The 22,229-nt window shown below is 43.1% G+C and overlaps 1 protein-coding gene across 1 annotated transcript in view; it reads left to right on the top strand.

The window, feature by feature from the left end:
- Nucleotides 1-16,852, top strand: part of LOC129700579 (legumain-like) — a 31,580-nt gene extending 14,728 nt beyond the window's left edge. Inside the window, exons 10-15 of the mRNA XM_055641197.1 lie at nt 838-956; nt 1,058-1,147; nt 2,291-2,485; nt 5,684-5,854; nt 7,533-7,589; nt 16,682-16,852. Of these exons, the coding sequence (XP_055497172.1) occupies nt 838-956; nt 1,058-1,147; nt 2,291-2,485; nt 5,684-5,854; nt 7,533-7,589; nt 16,682-16,852 (803 nt within the window). The remainder of the gene's footprint in view (nt 1-837; nt 957-1,057; nt 1,148-2,290; nt 2,486-5,683; nt 5,855-7,532; nt 7,590-16,681) is intronic.
- Nucleotides 16,853-22,229: the final 5,377 nt, after the last annotated feature.

Below are 22,229 nucleotides of genomic sequence, written 5' to 3'. Positions count from 1 at the left end.
ACATGAGCTCAGCCCTGTTGCCTCCTCCACCGTGTGTTAATGTAACAATTTTGATAGTCTACCCCATGACTATTGGTGTAGACTTTCAGTGTAGACTTCCAGTGGCATTGTCATCCATTTCTAAAATAATGGCCAAAAATACACTGAATATTTTAAAGAAAAAAGTAGCTAGCTGTTATTCTAAACATTTACATGCTCCCAGCCTTCTCTTCGTTGATCTGTCTTTTGTATAATATTTAGTGACGATTTTTGCGTTTTGAAATAACTTGCCATTTTCTACATATAGAGATATTGTATAAATGGAGCTGATGTTATTTAAAGAGTTGGATATCTCAATAATTTTTTGTGAAGATTAGTTTAATAAAAGTGGCAATGTGCACTGATTTTAGTATTAGAATTAAAGTGCACATTTTACCGTACAAATTTCCATTGTTATTTGCGAGAAAAAGGGTGTCAGGGTAGAGCAGTGGTGGAGATGCTGCCTTAGGGACCTAGGGACCCGGGTTTGATCCTGACTACGGGTGCTGTCTGTGTGGAGTTTGTACGTTCTCCATGTGATCGCGTGAGTTTTCTCCAAGATCTTCCGTTTCCTCCCATACTCCAAAGACGTGCAGGTTTGTAGGTTAATTGGCTTGGTGTACGTGTAAAAATTGTCCCTAGAGAGTGTTAATGTGCGGGGATCGCTGGTCGGCGCGGACTCGGTGGGCCGAAGGGCCTGTTTCCGCGATATGTCTCTAAAGCTAAACTAAAAAGAAACATAACATTTTAAATTTGGCCACCATTCTCCTAGACAATTTTATTCTTTAGTCCATTGAATTCTATACCTTTTAATCGCAGTGTTTGCCACTACTGCTGCCAATCCAGATGAATCCTCTTATGCCTGTTATTATGATGAAGCTCGAGACACCTATTTGGGTGACGTGTACAGTGTTGTGTGGATGGAAGACTCTGACCAGGTATGAAGGAAAGCATTACAAATATCTAATCCATCGGCATGTATTTGTGCATGGAGGTGATGCTGTAGCAATTCCATTCACATTCCCTTTTATCTTTACAGGAGGATCTGAAAAAAGAATCATTGCATCAACAATTCAAAATTGTAAAGAAAAGAACCAACACGAGCCATGTGCAAGAGTATGGGAATCTGGTAAGTTGCAGCATTGTTCCAACTCTTTTAGAAGGGGACGTGAGCAGAAACAAGCACGTTTTTTATTTTTTAGCTAATTACTTGGTTTAAAAAGAGGTGGCTTTAAATTTTCTTCCATTTGCTTCAACTATTCCCTCATCACCGTCAGCCCTCTGGCTTCCTTATCTTCAGTGAGCATCTATCTATCTCCTTGTGTTTCTTCCACTCGTGTACAGCTCTTTGAAGTATATGTAGTGTAATGTCAGTGTAAATGGGTGCATGAAGGTCAGTATGGACTTGATGGGGGCAATAGGATTGTTTCTGTGCAGTTTGACTCTCATGAATTTTCCACTGCAAGTTTAGAACTTCAAAATCCAGTCTCTCTTTGAGGCTATCTGTATAATTTCTGTCATAAGTGTCCAAAGAGGAAGATATTGGGCCACTGGAACCTTCTTGTTGGATCCAGCATATTGACATTGAACAAATGTTATGTTAAATTTGTACAAGGCATTGGTGAGACCAAATCTGGAGTATGGTGTACAATTTTGGTCGCCCAATTATAGGAAGGATGTCAACAAAATAGAGAGAGTACAGAGGAGATTTACTAGAATGTTGCCTGGGTTTCAACAACTAAGTTACAGAAAAAGGTTGAATAAGTTAGGTCTTTATTCTCTGGAGCACAGAAGGTTAAGGGGGGACTTGATAGAGGTCTTTAAAATGATGAGAGGGATAGACAGAGTTGATGTGGACACGCTTTTCCCTTTGAGAATAGGGAAGTTTAAACAAGAGGACATGACTTCAGAATGAAGGGACAGAAGTTTAGGGTAACATGAGGGGGAACTTCTTTACTCAGAGAGTGGTAGCGGTGTGGAATGAGCTTCCAGTGGAAGTGGTGGAGGCAGGTTCGTTGGTATCATTTAAAAATAAATTGGATAGGCATATGGATGAGAAGGGAATGGAAGGTTATGGTATGAGTGCAGGCAGGTGGGACTAAGGGAAAATAATTGTGTCGGCACGGGCTTGTAGGGCCGAGATGGCCTGTTTCTGTGCTGTAATTGTTATATGGTTATATGGTTAAAATTGTAATTGAAGGTAGAAAATAAATGCTCATCAATGGTCGTATTAGTGATTGATTATGGAAACATGTTCTTTTCTTTTCCCCAGACACTTTCCCACATGAAACTGAATGCATTTCAGGGTTCTAAGAAAGCACCGCCCAAGACGCAGCATCCACGAGACATTGTGGATGCGGTGCCAAGCCCCGATGTCCTGCTTGACATCCTGAAGCGCAGATACATGGCAACAAATGACATTGTGCTGGCTCAGAAGCTGCTGACGGAGATTAATGTCCACCTGGAGGTGAGTTATCCACACAGTGTGGCTCTATTTTTTTCCAAAATTACGATTGAGTAAATCTCGCTGGTGGCGCGGTGGTAGAGTAGCTGCCTTGCAGCACCGGAGATCTGGCTTTGATCTTGACTACGGGCGCTATTTGTACCTTCTCTACGTGACCTTCATGGGTTTTCTCAGGGAGCTCTGGTTTCTTCCCACTTCCCAAAGACGTACAGGTTTGTAAGCTAGCTAGCTTGGTAAAATTGTCCCTAGTGTGTGTAGGACAGTGCTAGTGTGTTGGGATCACCTGTCAGCACGGACTCTATGGGCCGAAGGGCCTGTTTCTACTCTGTATCACTAAACTAAATGCTTTTGACATAACCAATCTGCTGCTGGTAATTCCATGAACTACTTTTCTCTCTGTGATGAAGAATAGTTCAGATTCAATTTTAATTGTCATTGTCAGTGTACAGTACAGAGACAACGAAATGCATTATCTCTTTATTATCTACAATCTACGTAGGTATCTACAATGTATCGTGTTGGTTGCTCGAAGGATGGCATTTACTCTGATGTTCAGTCATGGAATTGCCAGCAAGCCGATCACGTGGCAGGAGGTTGCAGTTTCTGAGCCTGGGCACTGCAGGAAAAAAGTCTTGGATGTACAGGCTCGAAGGGCCAAATGGCCTCCTCTTGCACCTATTCTCTATGATGTGTCACCATTGTCACATTCAAGGGTGTTCCAGAAAGGACTGAGCTGATGCTCTTTGTATTGGGTCTGAAACACCATGCCACCCATTGTTGGTATATCTAGTGAAGTCCCACTCATTTGAATGGTTTGCTGACCTGAACTAAAAAGTTAGTTAGTTATTCTTTCGATTTTTGTTGAAATAATGAAATTAGTTGTGCAGGAGATAGGCCATTCGGCCCTTCGAGCCTGCACCGCCATTCAATATGATCATGGATGATCATCCAACTCAGTATCCCGTGCCTGCCTTCTCTCCATACCCCCTGATCCCCTTAGTCTCACAAGGGCCACATCTAACTCCCTCTTAAATATAGCCAATGAATTGTGGCCTCGGCTACCCTCTGTGGCAGAGAGTTCCAGAGATTCACCACTCTGTGTGTGAAAAAAAGTTCTTCTCATCTCGGTTTTTAAAGGATTTCCCCCTTATCCTTAAGCTGTGACCTCTTGTCCTGGACTTCCCTAACATCGGGAACAATCTTCCTGCATCTAGCCTGTCCAACCCCTTAAGAATTTTGTAAGTTTCTATAAGATCCCCTCTCAATCTCCTAAATTCTAGAGAGTATAAACAAAGTCTATCCAGTTTTCTTTATAAGACAGTCCTGACATCCCAGGAATCAGTCTGGTGAACCTTCTCTGCACTCCCACTATGGCAATAATGTCCTTCCTCAGATTTGGAGACCAAAACTGTACGCAATACTCCAGGTGTGGTCTCACCAAGACCCTGTACAACTGCAGTAGAACCTCCCTGCTCCTATACTCAAATCCTTTTGCAATGAAATATCTAACATCATCCATTCAATGAGCTTTCAACTGTTGGGTGCACATGCAGGTTCCTACCTTCAATGACTGTGTACCATGATTACCCAGGTCTCGCTGCATCTCCCCCTTTCCCCTCGGCCACCGTTTCGACTTTTGTTGAAATAATGATTACTAGTTGTGCTGTGAGATAACTATCTTTATCATAGCATGAGTTGTTGGAAGACCATTGTAATAGTCCATGGATATGGCCTTGGTGTCTGCTGCCTGAGCACTAGTTACCACTAGTGACACTAGTGTGGATCGTACAGGTAGTGACTGAGAGTTGTGGGCCGGAATGGACAATCTGGACATTTAATTGCTTCTGTCACTACTGATGCTGCCTAAACCTACTGACCACTACCTGCATTTTCAATCCTTATTTCTCAGTCAATCTTTTGCAAACTGTTGGAAATTTATTTGCACCGTTAGTAAATATAATTGGATATTTCGAGTTGTAGTCAGTCACGGAAACTGGCCATTCGCTCTGCCATATCTAGGCTGACAATAAAATATCCACCTACAGTCATCCCTTCAATGAGCCTTCAATATGTTGGGTGCTCATCCAGGTTCATAAGATCATGTGTGAGAGAAGCAGGATTAGGCTGCTCGGCCCATCAAGTCTACTCTGCCATTCAACCCCTCCTAACCACATTCTCCTGCCTTCTCCCCATAACCTCTGACACCCGTACTAATCGAGAATCTATCTATCTCTGCATTAAATATATCTACCGACTTTGCAGAGGTTGTACCACAACAGCGAGCCAGGCCTGTTATCCGTCTAGACTGTGGCCTGTTGAGAAGTGGCCTATGCATGCTGCCTACATTTCGTATTCCCATTGCAAATATATATGACAAGCAGTGTAGATCACTGCACTGGTCCCCATGATATACTATTTCCAATCACACAAACAATCCACCAGCATAAACATTTACTCCTATTACTAACCCTACTTTGTATCCAATTTCCCAAGTTGCCTTGGATCCCTGGGATTCTTAAATTATTCGACCAGTTTCCCAAGTGGGGGTTTGTCTTACCTTGCTGAAGCCATGTACTGCATCATCAGTAACATAGAAACATTAAAAAATAGGTGCAGGATTAGGCCATTCGGCCCTTCGAGCCTGCACAGCCATTCAATATGATCATGGCTGATCATCCAACTCAGTATCCCGTACCTGCCTTCTCTCCATACCCCCTGATCCCTTTAGCCACCAGGGCCACATCTAACTCCCTCTTTAGTATAGCCACAGTTTTGGGCCTCAACTACCTTCTGTGGCAGGGATTCCACAGATTCACCAAGATCTGTGTGAAAAATGTTTTGGAATCTCGGTCCTAAAAGATTCACCCCTTATCCTTAAACTGTGACCCCTATTAGTACGGAGATCAGTAGCAACTTTGCATTGCCACCGTCAATGCACGCTGTTTATCTTCAATCAAATCTGCCAGGAAGGATGAGTAGCAAAGCCATGCTGGCTGGATTTGATTAATTGCTGCTGCCTTTCTAGTGTAAATTAGTCCAATCTCTCCAGAATTGTTTTCAATTACTTCACTACCACTGACACTAGATGCATGGGCATGATATTATTTGGCTTGCCCCAGACACCCTTAAATAAAGGTGCCAATGTTTGGTCATTGCATTGCATAGTACTATTTCTTGACCAGTGCATCTGTTCTCTTGCAGAGGAAACAGTTAATTCAGGAGACTATGAAGAAGATTGCTTCCATCGTTACCCAATCTGTGGAGCAAGCAGATTGGATTTTAAATTCTCGCAGTCGGATCCATGATCACGAGTGCTATCAAACAGCAACTTACCACTTCAAAACCCGCTGCTTCAACTGGCACAAGCCACTGGTAAATCAACTCATTACTACAAAGGAAAAATGATGTTTTAAAATGAAACTTGCTGCCTGTTACTTTGCTTTGCTGGGGCACCAGTTGTGACCTAGATTTGGAGATGTCATTGTCATTAAAAATAGCCACCAGAATATTCTCTTTGGTTGATGATGTGCGGAATGGCAGTAAAAAGATAGTGGGCTGGGTAACTTTGCACCAAACTGCCCGCATCCATTATAGTAAAGTCAGTGTAAATTACTAGCTAACACCAGGCAGTGATTAGGGGGAATCTGCCTACTGATCCCGTGCCAGAGATGACCTTGAGCCGGCCCATTTGAGTGGAGGAGATTGGCTACAAAGGATGAGAGGAGCAGACAGTAACTCGCACCTTAGTCTAATGCATTGAGTACTCAAATGCTTTTTATGATGTTTTAAAAGCTGCCATTTTAGATGATAGCAGCTTTTGCCAGTGAAATGATGTTAGTAGATTCAGGACAAACTGAATTTATCATTGGCATGCTATAACATAATTATACTAGCCTCAAAATCATGAGTGGGTAACATACTGTATATATAAATGCACAAAAAAATGTACTAAAGGGCTGTCCCACTGTGGCGACCTAATCTGTGAGTTTAGAAGAGTTTGCCCTCGACTCAAACTCGCAGCATGGTCGACACGTGGTCCTAGGAGGTCCTATGAAGTCACTGGAACTCTCCTTCATGCTCGAGGGAAGTTCCCGCATACTCGCGATCTCAGCTAGGTTGCGGAAAGAAATTTCCGCAAGTAAAAATTGGCGGGCATGGTTCTTTTTAACTCGTAGTGGAGTGGAGTGGGGTCGCTATTTAGTTACAGGCAGTCGAGGGCAGCCGTAGGCAATCTCCTTCGCTGACCGGGCATTTTAATTGGCTCATTGGAGTTTTCAGGACAAGGAAAACCGACCGGTAGGTAAAATGCCCGCTAAACTTTATTAAACGTTGTCTGACTTCTTAAAAATGTCTCCTCCCCCTCTTTTCCCCCCCCCCCCTTGTGCAGCCTTCTTTTACCTTCCTATTCATCGCGGGTGCAAATTTCAGACATCGCTCCCCCGCTTTCCCTGGCCCCGCGTGCGTGCGTGCGTGTGTTCCAGCCCGCGGGTTCATAGCTGACGGTCGATGCAGCTCGAGGTTCTCGCCTCGTCTGAACTCGCTGGTTAGGTCGCCACAGTGGGACAGCCCCTTAATGCTTATCTTCATTTTAGTCAGGATTTTGAATAGTTCCCTAAAGTGGCAAAACATGGAAGTATCTGTAGGCTACTCCAATTGGTGGAAGGGTCAAGCTAAGCTGGGAAGTGGGGGTAGTGGTAGAGGGGGAGCTGGCGTGCTTTAACCTTGTCTACACTGTAGGTACACATTGTGTATGCAAGCAATTAATCTCACTGTGCCTAGTGACAATAAAGTATTCCTGTTCAAATTAGACTTCCAAAAATATTTTGGTAGAATTCTGTTGCACCACCAACTCCACTTCCCAGCTTGACCCTTCCTCCAAGTGGATTAGCTGATAGATATTTCTAAGTTTTGCCAGCAAAAATAAAGATATTGCAGCTGTGAGCATGTGAATTAAAAAATATATTTGTGCTCAATTTATTCTAACTTAATTTCCCATCTAAGATGTTATTGTTCTTCTTTCTATTAATGATGCTTGTTCCTTGTTTTCCAGAATGAGTACGCACTGAGACAACTTTATGCTTTAGTCAATCTCTGTGAAGGCTACTCAGTAAACAGGTAAAACTCTGTGTTCTGATTATTATCTTTATATATTGATTAAAGTGCAATGCTTTCTTTTTTAAATGCTTGGAAAACCTTGCGACCAACAAATTAAATGAAAACATTCTTTATTATAATGCTGCACATAAAACAATGAAAGCAGAAAGTTTGGGGAAACGACATGTAGTCACGCTGGCTCAAGGCAGCATCTTGTTTTGCCTGCAAAAGGGATATTTATGTAGACAATTGCACTACATTTTCTGGGCATCTCTCTTCTGCTTCATCACCCTGAATAAACCCTGATCCCTCTTATTGTTTTGTTTTACTCTCATCTTATTTTAAATAGTCTTGTAGGAACCATCTGAACTAACTATTGCATCTCATTTTGCAGTATCCTTCAAGCCATGGATAACGTTTGCCTTGTGAGGAGTTAAAATGCACTGGACTAAATACACAGAAAACTTATGTTTGTTCTCATTTGACTTAACTGTCTTGATTTTAAAATTGCTTCATTTTAAACATTTTGATTTTCATACAGTTTCTGTACAAGAAAGCTTGCTCAGATTGCCTTACAGCTGGAAAGTAATTTTCTGTGAAATATGCACCTTGTAACCAAAGATATTAATTTCCCTTTGGTTGGTTTTTATATTGGTTGTAAATGACTCGGATGAAGGGAAAGCACTAATTGCCACTATTCTAATGTAACTGTACTCAAAATTACACGTATGTATAAATCACTGGAATAAACATGTTAGCAGGTCAAATACATATAGATTTGAAATGTCAGATGTGGAAATATTGAACAGTTGCATACATTCCTGTCTACCAAGATTATTAAATGTGTTTTCAATAAATGTACCTGGTAGTACCTCTCATGTATTGCTGTTTTCAATATGATTTCCTTGTATCTATGAATGAAAATCTAGAGTCCTAGAGCTATGCAGAACGGAAGCCAGCTTTTCAGCCCAATTCTTCCCATGCCAACCAAGTGGCCAAACTGAGCTTGCACTACTGTACTTGTCTGCACTTGGCTCGTATCCCTCCAAACATGTCCTAGTACTTGTCAAGTACCTGTCCAAGTGGCTGTTAAATGTCACAATTGTACCTCTCCTCCACCACTTCTTCTGGCAGCTCATTTCATTTAGGTGAAACGTTAACCCAAAATCCCCTTTAAATCTTTCACCTCTCACCTTAAACCTGTGATCTATAAGTATTAGACTCTTCTATTTTGGGGAAAAGAATGTCGTTCTTCATCATCTATACCCCTCATGATTTTACATACCTCTAAGTTTACCCCTTAACTCCTATAGAGAATAAAGGCCTATCCAGCCTTTCCTTGTAACTCAAACCCCCCAGACCTGGTTTCATCTTTGTAAATCTTTTTGCACCCTCTCCAGTTTAATAACATTCTTTCTATAGAAGGAAAACTGGAACTGTACACAGTACACCAAATGTGGCCCTATCAGCACCTTGTACAGCTGTGTCACGATGTTCCAACTCTTGTACTCAATCCTCTGATGATGAAAGCAAACGTGCCAGTTGCCACCTTCGTCGTCTACCTGTGTCATCACTTTGAGGGAACTATATACCTGTACCCTTAGGTCTCTCTGTTCTACACTCTCGGGGCTGTACTATTTACTGTGTAAATCCTGCCCTGATTTGTACCAAAATGCAACCCCTCGCACATATCTAAATTAAACTCCATTTGTCATTCCTCAGCTCAGTTGATCTTGTGTAGTCTTGGATAAACCACCTTCGCTGTCCTCAATGCCACCAAGTTTATTGTCAATTGCAAACTCATGAACTACTAGACTAAGTGGGACCCGTTGGGTCCCAGTTTCACACAGGAGGGCCGGTCCCCCAACGCAATATTCCACCTCTGCACCAATTCCAATATTGCTGGCTGGGGGGGGGGGGGGGGGGGGGGGGGAGGCTGGAGTGCTAGCATGGGTGTTGTGGGTTAAATCAAGTCAAGCACAGTGAGTGCAGGGCCAACAATCCATTTCAAATCCAGTCAATCCATTTCAAGCACAGGGCAGGCCAAACAACTCATAGCATTGTAATTTCATTTTCAATTTTGCATCGATGGGAAAAATCCTCGGGGCTGCCTCAGCGGAGGAGGACTGTGAGTAAGATGGCCAAAAAACATAGCGATATAGGGTAGTGTTTAAAACAAAATTAATATACAGTGCAGACAGGAAGTGGTCAAGATGAGTCTTTTAGTTATATAGATAGATGCCACCTAGTTTCTTATCCAAATTGTTAATGCAAATAATGAACTGCTGTGGATCCGGCATCGATTCCTATGCTCCAACAATTGTTGCAGATCTCCAGTCCGAACAATCAACCTTTGTCTCCTTCTCTCGAACCAATTTTCTATCCTAGTGGCTAGCTTACCCTCATTCCATGATCTAAACTTCTGGACCAGCTTATCATGTGCTACTTTGTCAAAGGCCTTGCTGAAATCCATGGAAACAATATCCACTGTGCTACCTGCATCAATCATCTTGGCCACATCTTTTAAATAAAAATTATGAGACGTGACTTATGAGACCCCACACACACACACACACACACATAGCCATTCTGGCTGTCCCTAATCAGTCCTTGACTTTTCCAATTGCATGTGGAAACCCTTCAAATACCTTACACAATAACTATTCTCCATTCTTCTAGCACCTGATAAGTGACTGTCAATGATTTGACAGCACTGGGTCTGTACTCACTGGAGTTTAGAAGTTTGAGGGGGGACCTCATAGAAACTTACAGAATAATACAAGGCATAGATAGAGTGGATGTGGATGTTTCCACTGGTGGGAGAGTCTAGGACCAGAGGACATAGTCTCAGAATTAAAGGGCACTCTTTTAGAAAGGAGGTGAGGAAGAACTTCTTTAGTCAGAGGGTAGTTTATCTGTGGAACTCATTGCCACAGAGAGCTGTGGAGGCCTAGTCAGTAGATATTTTTAAGGCAGAGATGGACAAATTCTTGATTAGAATGGGTGTCTAGGATTAATGGGAGAAGGCAGGAATGTGTGAGGAAACCGGAGCACCCAGAGAAAACGCACACAGCACTGGGAGAACATGCAAACTCCACACAGACAGCACCCGTTGTCAGGATCGAGCATGGGTCTCTGGTGCTGTCAGGCAGCAACTCTACTCCTGCACCATTGTGCTGCCCCAACTTTCCTGAGGAACTCTAGAAAATCTCCCCAGCAGAATATTGGTCCGCCTCCAGTTGAGGTGCAACTCACCCCTCTTGCAGCGGCCTCTGCCACCTGACCCTTGCCCACTGCACCAGTTCCTCAGGCACCTATTCATTTGTGCTATCCTACTATCCCTACTGGCTCTAGCATGTGGCACTGGGAATAATCCAGAATTGTTTTTAACCTCCTTCCTAACTCCTTCCATTTACTCTACAGAATCTTGTCCATTTTCCCCCCGGAGGCTGAGTAGCCTCCATCTGCACTCAGTGTCATCTGTACCCCGAAATGGTACAATGAAAAGTAAGGATATGTTATTTCTTATTTTTTCTCATTCCAGTAATAATGTGCTGATGCTTGACATTGCGGAATCTCCTACTATCCCTACTGGCTCTAGCATGTGGCACTGGGAATAATCCAGAATTGTTTTTAACCTCCTTCCTAACTCCTTCCATTTACTCTACAGAATCTTGTCCATTTTCCCCCCGGAGGCTGAGTAGCCTCCATCTGTGTGTGTTGTTAACTCAAGAGTTTTAATGTCATCTGTCCCGAAATGGTACAATGAAAAGTAAATGAATTGTTGATAATTATCTTTCTATTATTTCTTATTTACATTTCTCATTCCAGTAATAATTTGTTGTGATGCTTGACATTGCGGAATCTCCCTTCCTCAGTCTGTTGCTGATCTGTATTTGTAATACCCTTGCTGCTGATCCATGAGATTGTACATTTAATTCCCACCTCGTCTACTCCCTTGTGTGACATAAGAGATCCTACTGCACCAGTTTAACATGGAGACTATCCTGGGAATCCCCCTCAATATTTAACCATCCCTTTGATAACAGAAACAGATGACCTGGTTGTGGTCATGTTGCCATTGTGAAATTGCTATGTATATGTCGGGGGTTACACTTGGCTGTATACCAGGGACTATACAAAGTAAATGGTTGCCTATAAAATAATTTGAGGCTGGATGAGATGTTGTATAAATGCAAGTCTCACTTTATTCACTCAATGTTGGTCCTCAACTCAGTTACTGGTGACGTTCATTCCATTCCACCTCCTGTGCTCTCAGCTTGCTGTAGGGTGGCACGGTGGCATAGCTGTCGAGTTGGTGCCAGAGACCCGGGTTCGATCCTGACTACGAATGCTGTCTGTAGGGAGTTTGTACGTTCTCCCCATGTCCTGTGTGGGTTTTCTCTGAGATCTCTGATTTTCTCCCACATTCCAAAGATGTCCATGTTTGCAGGTTAATTGGCTTGGTGTAATTGTAAATTGTCACTAGTGTGTGTGGGATAATGTAAAGGGCCTGCCCACTTGGGCGTCATTTGAGCGTCATCATTTATGTGTCACGATGCACGTGATGCGTGCATGGCGTGTATTACGCGCGCATGGTGCGTGGTGACGTAGTGGCGCTCCAGGATTTTGGGATTCACAAAATCTTCGCGCAAATGACACCCAAGTGGGACAGGCCCTTAAGTGTGCGGGGGATCGCTGGCTGACACGGTGGGGCCAACGGGGCCTGTTTCCCTGCTGTATCTATAAACAAGCTTGAGTGGCAATAGTTACATCTTTACAGTATGTTCCGCTTTATTTTTCTCTCTTAAAATCGTACCCTTTTACGTCCCAAGTTTTCACTGTAAAAGAAACTGAAAGGATTATCTTTGCCTACAGATCTGTCAGATAGATAATGCCTGATATGCAGGTGTGAGCATAGCAGGGTGTGTTGAATTAGGGGAATCATGACTAAGGTATATCATTCCCTAACCTTTTATTATAAGAGTTAGGAATAGAATAACATGTGATATTATATTCATGAGAATCATTGGACTGACTTCATTTTGCTAACATAGGACCATGTGAAGAACAAGATGAAACCTCAAGTCCATTGATGTGGAAAATAAACAACTCAACTGCTGTCCCTACTATAATCGCACTGATTGAGTTGCAGTATTTGTTTGGGAAGCACACGTTTCCAGATTGGACAATTCTACCTTGGCCACGGGTCAACACACAGGGCCCAGTATTTCACCACTTTCCCCACTGCTACTCTTTTGAAGAGGGCAGCTCAGCAGAATTGGAAGCAGATGCTGGAATAAGAACCATCCTCACCGTCACACTCCACTAGTTCCTGCTTGCTTTGCATAAACATGAGACTGATCTGAAAAAGCTAACCACGTTAAAAACCCAAACATTACATTTCCATTACCTCAGGTTGGCTGATACTTTCAGAAGTGGTCACGACCCTAAACGTCACCCATTCCTTCTCTCCAGAGATGCTGCCTGTTCCGCTGAGTTACTCCAGCACTTTGTGTCTATCTTAGGTTTAAACTGGCACTTGCAGTTCAATACAATATGATACGATAGAATTTTATTTATCTCAGGAAGGAAATTGATCTGCCAACATTCCTACACATGATATTTTCAGGTGGTTGATATTGGTGTAATCATGTGATAGGTATAATTTGCAGAATAAATTACAAGGGACTTTCCCCAGAGCAGGAGGGAAGCATTTATTACATTCTTACTGCAATTTGCACACTGCAAGATTATTTCATTATTCAACACTCAGGTTTTTATATTTAAAAAGATTACAATCCCTATCTTTGTCTGTGAGAACAGCCTACTGCCAACGAGCAAACAAAAAGCATTCTGGCTGGCTCTAGCGTGTCTGATGATATGAAATGAATGCACCACAGGAACCCTCTGTCCTGTAACGTTGAGACATCTGCTTACACCCCAGCATGGTTGTGATGGAGAGTGGCTTCGACAAAATACTTGGCATAAAGGAAGGGGAATTGTTTCTGCATGTGTGATCTTTTCATAACTTCACACGTGACAGTGGGTGGGCAGCACGACTCTTGTCGCAGCAGCTTCTGCAGTCCGTCTGTCTTTTTATTATTTTTTGTCTGATTTGAATGTAGATTTTATTTATTTTTTAACTGGGTATGTGTGTGGGGAAACTTTTAAAATCTTTTCCCTTGTAAGGAGAATCCGACCTTTTCTCTGTCGGGTCCCCGTTGTCATTGGGGCCGAGCACCGTGGAGCGGCCTCCAGCCGGAACGACCTGGGGCTCCAGTCGCGGATAAGGGGAAATCTTTTAGGACCGAGATGAGGAAAACATTTTTCACACAGAGAGTGGTGAATATCTGGAACTCTCTGCCACAGACGGTAGTTGAGGCCACAGTTCAATGGCTATATTTAAGAGGGAGTTAGATGTGGCCCTTGTGGCTAAAGGGATCAGAGGGTATGGAGAGAAGGCAGGTACGGGATACTGAGTTGGATGATCAGCCATGATCATATTGAATGGCGGTGCAGGCTCGAAGGGCCGAATGGCCTCTACTCCTGCACCTAATTACTATGTTTCTAAAAGGAACCAAAAGGAAGTGTGCAAAAGAGAATGTTGCAAGCGTTTAAAGAACACAAGGCATTGGGACCATAAATGAGATGATATCCCAGGCAGTTGACATGGACCTGATGGACAGAGTGGCCTCTTTCGGTATTGTGCTTCATGGTATACCTTCCATCCCCTGATTATTAGCTCCCACATCTACAGAGTTGATGTGGACAAGCTTTTCCCTTTGAGAATAGGGAAGATTCAAACAAGAGGACGTGACTTCAGAATTAAGGGACAGAAGTTTAGGGGTAACATGAGGGGGAACTTCTTTACTCAGAGAGTGGTGGCGGTGAGATAAATTGGATAGGCATATGGATGAGAAGGGAATGGAGGGTTATGGTATGAGTGCAGGCAGGTGGGACTAAGGGGAAAAAAAGTTTTTCGGCACGGACTTGTAGGGCCGAGATGGCCTGTTTCCGTGCTGTAATTGTTATATGGTTATATGGTTATCAGTGGGTGCTGCACTAATCCAAACTTGGAGCATTTCAAGATACATCATCAAATGAAAATGTAAGATTCTTTGCCACTAGCTTGGCCGATTCTTGAATCAATAAACCGGCCTTTTACCCTCTCCAAAATAGACAAACCTAATTAAAAAAAATGTTTGAAAGTTTAGTTTGGTTTATTATTATTGCCATGTGTACCAAGGTAGAGTGAAAAGCTTCTTTGTTGGGTTTTAACCAGTCAGCGAAAAGGCTATACATGATTACAATCAGGCAGTCCACAGTGTACAGGTACAGGCTGCTATTGATATAAAGATTTGAAAGATTGGAGCGATCGCAATGAGTGATAGCAGATCCACTTCTGGGACCAGCACGTAAATACTCACCTGGCTTCAGTGCAGTCTTGATCCATGTCAAGAAAGGGTTTAGTCATTTTATTTTCTTCCCGTATGATACTGAAAGCAGTGTCCTGGAAATGAACCTTTAATGCCTGATGGCAGCAGGAAAACGCTGGAGGGGGGCAAACGTAAGATTAGGGAGACCCGCAGTATGAGACGGTTCATCCCCCATCCCCGAGCCCTTGTCCCCTTTCTCCCTTATCCCACCCACTGATTTTACATCTCACCCCTCTTCTTCTCCCCTCATTTGATAGCCTTTTGTTTCCTTTTCACCTCTAGTCCTTGGGGTGGGAGATTGCAACCTTCACGTGGTCCGCCCTGTTTCGACTAATGCAATTAACTCGACGTGCACAAACGGAAGATCAAATAGAACAAGTTGTCCAACAACTTTAGGCTGTGCACGCCACACACAAGAAGAAGAGGACCTCTAGTCCTTGTCACTTACAATGAAATTGCCCACACCTGTATCTCATGATAGGCTTGTCCCACCCCCTCCTCTCTTTTCCAGTTTTCTCTTCCCCCAACTCCTTCCTATCTGTCTGAAGAAGGATCCTGACCTGGATCCTGTTATCTGCCCATTCCCTCCACAGATGCTGCCTGACCTGCTAAATTCCTCCATCACTTTGTTTTTTCGCTCAAAAAATATATTGCCAAATGGGCATCTTATTCTCTAAATCCATACGTGCACATGCTTTGCGTTTCCCATAAGGACTGTCACTATAAATCTATCAACTACAGAAATGAATAGGGCTCAGGTATTGTTGTGAGGACAGATTTAATTTGATCATTTGGAAGTTTATTTTTGGAAAATATAGCCTAGACTTCTCTGAAATGTTTTTGCAGCCTTTGCCTTTTAGCTAATCAGAACTCTTACAGTGTGATTAGCAGTAACTGGAAAGCTGAATTAATTATGATATTCGCAGGCTAATTAAAAATACCATTAAATGGTGAATGTGTGTACACAACTTGAAACAGTGGAGAAGCCTATAGCAGGCAGTAGATGCTATTTACCCAAGTGGATAATTGAGCTAGAGTAGGGACTGCTGGCTTGGCCCAGGTACAATGGGACATGTGAAGAGTTTATTAACAAAGTTAATGATTAATTGTATTTTCTAATTTTAACTCTGAATATGCAGTTTCATCTGTTCACTGCCAAGATTGTTTTCACTATTGGCCACCTTATGCTGGGTCTTTGAAGGTCACTGGTGACTTGACAAAGCCAAAATGAATATAGGGTGATAGGGATGGAGCTGAGATGTCAACATTCTGATCCTGAGTATTCTCGAGGGTGGCACCGAAAATCTCAAGACAACTACATAGGGACGGCATCCGGTACATGCAGTGGTATAGGGAAAATGCCTTACAGCGCCACCCCTGGGTTTGATATTGACGAAAACGATGCCGGGTTTGTCTGATCTGCAGTTTATTGTGCCCCTTGAGTACGTGGGTTTTCCCTGAGGCACAGCTGGTTTTCTTTCACAGTTAAGAGAAACAGATTTGAAGGCTAAGGTAAATGGTAAAAAGGGAGCTTGTGGTGCCAGTGTGTGTGTGAACAGTGCTACATTTGCCGTGGATCATTTAAAGGTCCAAAATCTCGGGAAAGGTCGCGTTTCCGCGCTGCATTTCATCAAAAGTAAACTCACATAATGCCTTCACTTTTCAGATAATCTTCAACATCAGCAGAAACTACAGGCCGATGATTCCCCATCATACATTATGCAAATTAGCAGGCGATGTCAACATTCTGAGTCGTATTCTCGGGATGATTCCACTGAAATACCGAAATCAGCAACTATATCGTAACTGGGACGGCTATGGTAGTAAAGCGGTCTAGAAGACCAGAGAATGTTTTTTTTTTTGTTTTTTTTTTTTTTTTTTTGGGTTTTTTATTAGAAGTTAATTTCAGACGCCAGACAGTGGAACCTAATTTTAGGTGGAACTATTAATACCGTTCACCATTCTATGTACAACCTCTAGTGTTATGTTATAAGAAGGAAGTAAGCAGGACAAGAAAAACAGAACAAGACAAACAGGTTTGTAGGCTAATTGGTAGAGGTAAAAAAACGTGAATTGTGCCTAGTGTGTGAAAAAGGAAAAGTGCTAAAGTAGAAATAGAAGAGAAGGCCCCTTAAAAGAGAATTTTTCAAATCTGTATTCGGAGATGTAGATCAAAGGTCCTGAACTGAAATCAGCAATCTGTACTCTAAACTAAACTAATGATTCCAAAAAGTCAGATAAGACCTAACATCCTTCAGAATTGTTTCTACAGGCCATTAGTCGAGAAACTCATTTCTACAAGGCGTGCTATGCAAATTATCAGGCTGTAGGTGACATTTACATAGTCGTCGATTAATGATGATTCCAGAAATACCGAAATCAGCATTGTTGTCGTAACTGAAAGGCCAAATTAAAATTATATAAAAGACCAGAGAATGGTTATGAATGTTATTTATATAAACCTTTAGTGAGATTTTTCAAGAGGTTATTAACGATGGTTGCAGCTCATGGGGCGAAAGGTAATTTTTGAGCTGCCTGAACAATTAGCCAAGTAGTTGGAAACGAGATAGGTGTCAGGAACTGATATGTGTCTTGTTAGGATCAGTGCTAGGCCTGTAGGTATGTGCAATGACCAGTGCGTTCTTGGGACAGTACGCATCGGTACTGTGTATTGGCACCTCTAAAATGTTAAACATCATTATTTTGTTTTCCTACTACTTGATGTATGTTTATTAATTATGCATACTGGCTATATTTGTCAACAAAAAGCCCACTGATAATGACTGTAACTAACTTTGATGATGTCAAATGTTGGAAGAAAGTATACCGTTAATGGCAAGATCGTTAACAGCATTGATGTACGGAGGGCTCAGGCACTTCGGCCCACCGACCCCGCACCGACCAACAATCCCTGCACATCAACACTCTAGGGACAATTTAACATTTACCAAGCCAATTAACCTACAAACCTGTACGGCTTTGGAGCATGGGAGGAAACCGAAGATCTTGGAGCAAACCCACGCAGGTCACGGGGAGAATGTTAAAACCCCGTACAGACAGCACCATTAGTCAGGATCGAACCTGAGTCTCTGGCACTAAGGCAGTAGCTCTACCAATGCACCAGCATGCTGATCTTGGGGACCAAGTCCATAGGTCACTGAAAGTAGCAACACGAGTAGATGGGTAGTAAAGATGACGTATAGATAGCTTGCTATCATCAATCAAGATACTGTGTATAAATATCAGGAAGTCATGGTGCACCTTTATGAAAATTTGGTTAGGCCACGTTTGGAGAACTGTGTACAGTTCTAGGGCACCTATTACAGAAAGGATATGTAGGGGAGGGGTGCAGAAGATGTTTACCAGGATGCTGCTCACCAGAAGGAGAAGTTGGACAAACTTGGATTGTTTTCTCTGCATTCTCAGCGGTTGAGGGCAGACTTGATAGAATGGTATAAAACTATGAGCGGGATAGAGAGGGAGACAGTCAGAACGTTCTTCCCAGGGCAGAAGTGTCAAAGACTGCAGGACATGGCTGTTGGTCAGAGAAAGAATGTTGGGCAGGTGTTTTTACACAGAGAGTGGTGGGTGCCTGCAACACATTGCCACGGGTGGTGGTAGAAGCTGATATGATAGTGCCGTTTAAGAGACATTTAGATAGTCAATGCATATGCAGGGAATGGAGGGATATGGATGATGGATACTCTCTAGAATTTAGAAGATTGAGAGGGGATCTTATAGAAACTTACAAAATTCTTAAGGGGTTGGACAGGCTAGATGCAGGAAGATTGTTCCCGATGTTGGGGAAGTCCAGGACAAGGGGTCACAGCTTAAGGATAAGGGGGAAATCCTTTAAAAACCGAGATGAGAAGAACTTTTTTCACACAGAGAGTGGTGAATCTCTGGAACTCTATGCCACAGAGGGTAGTTGAGGCCAGTTCATTGGCTATATTTAAGAGGGAGCTAGATGTGGCCCTTGTGGCTAAGGGGATCAGGGGGTATGGAGAGAAGGCAGGTACGGGATACTGAGTTGGATGATCAGCCATGATCATATTGAATGGCGGTGCAGGCTCGAAGGGCCGAATGGCCTACTCCTGCACCTAATTTTTATGTTTCTATGTTTCTATGATGTGCAGGCAGGCAAGATTAACGGCTTCATGTCCGGCACCTGTTCTTGAGGTTAACTGTTTTAATGGGCATGAAGCCAAATGTCTAGGAGACATAAATTTAGGCGACACTGTGTAAGTGAAACCTAGAAGCAATGCAGAAGTATCAAATTACAAAGTAATATCAATGAAAACAAATGTTGATGTACATAGATATGTCTTCTAATGTGGACCTACAAAGCAGAGCACTTTACAAATAAAATAAAGCTGGAATCACTGGAGGACTAAGAGATTTAGGCTCCATGTTCTGTACATTGATTGTTTTAATGTAATGGACAGGTACAGTCGAGAAGGAGGCCTCAAATCAAGCTCAGCCATTGGCCTGGTCTACAGAAGTCAGACATGGGTGGGGAGAGATCTTATGAATTTCAAATTCACCCCTGAAGAAAACATGAGGTGAAACAATGTATACAACAGTAGGTATTACTTGTTGTGTTGTAACGGGTGAACAATAGACCAATTGCCATGCTGGCGTGTAGAAGAAGGTTCTGACAAGGGTAGAAAGCACAGGGTTAACTCCTTTGTGGATCATTCATGTAGCTTATGCATTGACATAATAACAACAGAAATTGTTCTTAGACCAGACATAAACAAAGTCGAAAAATCAAACTACAGGTTAAAATTACAACTAACACCAGTTTTATATAATATTATCGCGGGATCTTTCAAAAAACATTGCAGGGTGAAAAAGTCCATCGTCCATTCAGGGATATCTGGCTGCACCAAGGGACACCAAGTGACCCCATTGGTAAAGATTAAAAGGGAATTGAGAAAAGATAAATTAAGAAATTTAAACAGAGAACTGAAACTTGCTCCGGAATAGTCTATCAGTATTACTCTAAGAGACATACAGCATGGAAACAGGCCCTTCGGCCCATCTTGCCCATGCCAAATAACATGCCCCATCTAGAGTAGCCCCACCTGCCTACACTTAACTGATATTCTTCAAAATCTATCCTATCAATGTAACCGTCCAAATGGTGTTTAAATATTGTGATAGTATCTGGCTCAACTACCTCCCCTTGCAGCTCGTTCCAAATACTTACCACCCTTAGTGTAAACAAGATGCCCCTTGGATTCCTATTACATCAAAGTTCTAGTCTGCTCATCCTCTCCCTATATCTCAGGCACTTAATTCCTGCCAAAATCCTCACACATCTTCTCTGCACCCTTTCTGGCTTATTAGTGAGTGTAATTTAGCCACCAGTTGCAACTGGTGATCTCCTTCTTCTTGCGTGTGGCGTGCACAGCCTAAAGTTGTAGGACAACTTGTTCTATTTGATCTTATTTGATTGTGCACGCCAGGTTGATTGCATTCGTTGAAACAGAGCGGACCACGTGAAGGTTGCAATCTCCCATCCCTACTGGCGATCAAGTCTATCTTAGTTCAGCAGTGGAGACTTGGGCTTTGTAAAAGAGTGGAAAAATGAAAATGTGCAACATTTCCACTAATTTCAACATGTGCTCCTAATTATGTCCTTGGGGGGGAAAAAACCCAGGCTGAAGGCTAAAGAAAGCTTTTGGTATGCTAGCCTTTATAAATCAGAGCATTGAGTATAGAAGCTGGGATGTAATGTTAAAATTGTACAAGGCATTGGTGAGACCAAATCTGGAGTATGGTGTACAATTTTGGTCGCCCAATTATAGGAAGGATGTCAACAAAATAGAGAGAGTACAGAGGAGATTTACTAGAATGTTGCCTGGGTTTCAGCAACTAAGTTACAGAGAAAGGTTGAACAAGTTAGGGCTTTATTCTCTGGAGCGCAGAAGGTTAAGGGGGAACTTGATAGAGGTCTTTAAAATGATGAGAGGGATAGACAGAGTTGATGTGGATCAGCTTTTCCCTTTGAGAATAGGGAAGATTCAAACAAGAGGACATGACTTCAGAACTAAGGGACAGAAGTTTAGGGGTAACATGAGGGGGAACTTCTTTACTCAGAGAGTGGTAGCGGTGTGGAATGAGCTTCCAGTGGAAGTGGTGGAGGCAGGTTCATTGGTATCATTTAAAAATAAATTGGATAGGCATATGGATGAGAAGGGAATGGAGGGTTATGGTATGAGTGCAGGCAGGTGGGACTAAGGGGAAAAAGTTGTTCGGCACGTACTTGTAGGGCCGAGATGGCCTGTTTCCGTGCTGTAATTGTTATATGGTTATATGGTTATATGAAGGAATGAACAAGTATCTTTCTTGAACAGCTAGTTTGCTTTGCACAATGTTTGTCCAAATAAACACTAGGCACAGGATCAGCAGCTCACAATCAAGGGTGTGGAGAAATGGAAAATAACAGAACTTTAACATTTTTATTGAAAGACTGATGGTTGTGGGGGCGGTGGGAGCGCTGCAAGACGGCTGCCCTGCCAGCAGCGTGTTTGTTATTTCGACTTTAATTTTTTTTTTCATTGTGTCCAAATGTTTGTTTTAGTGTCTCTTGGTATGTCTTATGAGGTGGGGGGGGTGGGGGGGGGGGGGGGGGGGGGGGGGGGAACCGCTTTCGGTCGCCTCCTCGGAGGAGAGGCGACTTTTTCCATGTCGCCTCCCTAGCGGACTAACAGCATGGATTGGAGCGGCCTTTCCCGGAGTCGGGCCCAGAGCTTCAGCAGCGGGTGCAGCGTGGACTTTTCCATCGCGGAACGGGTGAACCCTTGCCGGGGGTCGCCAGAGAGGAGTGCTCCGATCTCTGGCCTGTGGACTGTTACATCCTGAAGCTGCGGTCTGCGGAGCTTCTAGCCACAGGCGCTCGTGGACTTACCATCCGGAGCCTGGGATCCCTCGCCGGGGATCTCCGGAGAAGTGCTCCGACCGCCGGCCTGCAGCCTATAACATCCTGAAGCTGCGGTCTCCGGTATGAAAGTGCCGATTCGGGACCTCCAAGCCGCGGAGTGTGTTTGATCGTCCCGGCGTCAGAATTTCAATCATCCCGACGAGAGTGCCTATACATAGGTATGTTGCAAAGCCTACCTGAAGCGTGGCTGAAAATCTGGCGCTGCGGGTGTGTGTGATTTTGCCGCTGTTTAGAGGGGGCGGGTTTAAAAAACGCGATTTTTACT

This window comes from Leucoraja erinacea, chromosome 9 (assembly GCF_028641065.1).
Source record: "Leucoraja erinacea ecotype New England chromosome 9, Leri_hhj_1, whole genome shotgun sequence".
NCBI lineage: Eukaryota > Metazoa > Chordata > Chondrichthyes > Rajiformes > Rajidae > Leucoraja > Leucoraja erinaceus.
This window is presented reverse-complemented; position numbering and strand designations above follow the sequence as displayed.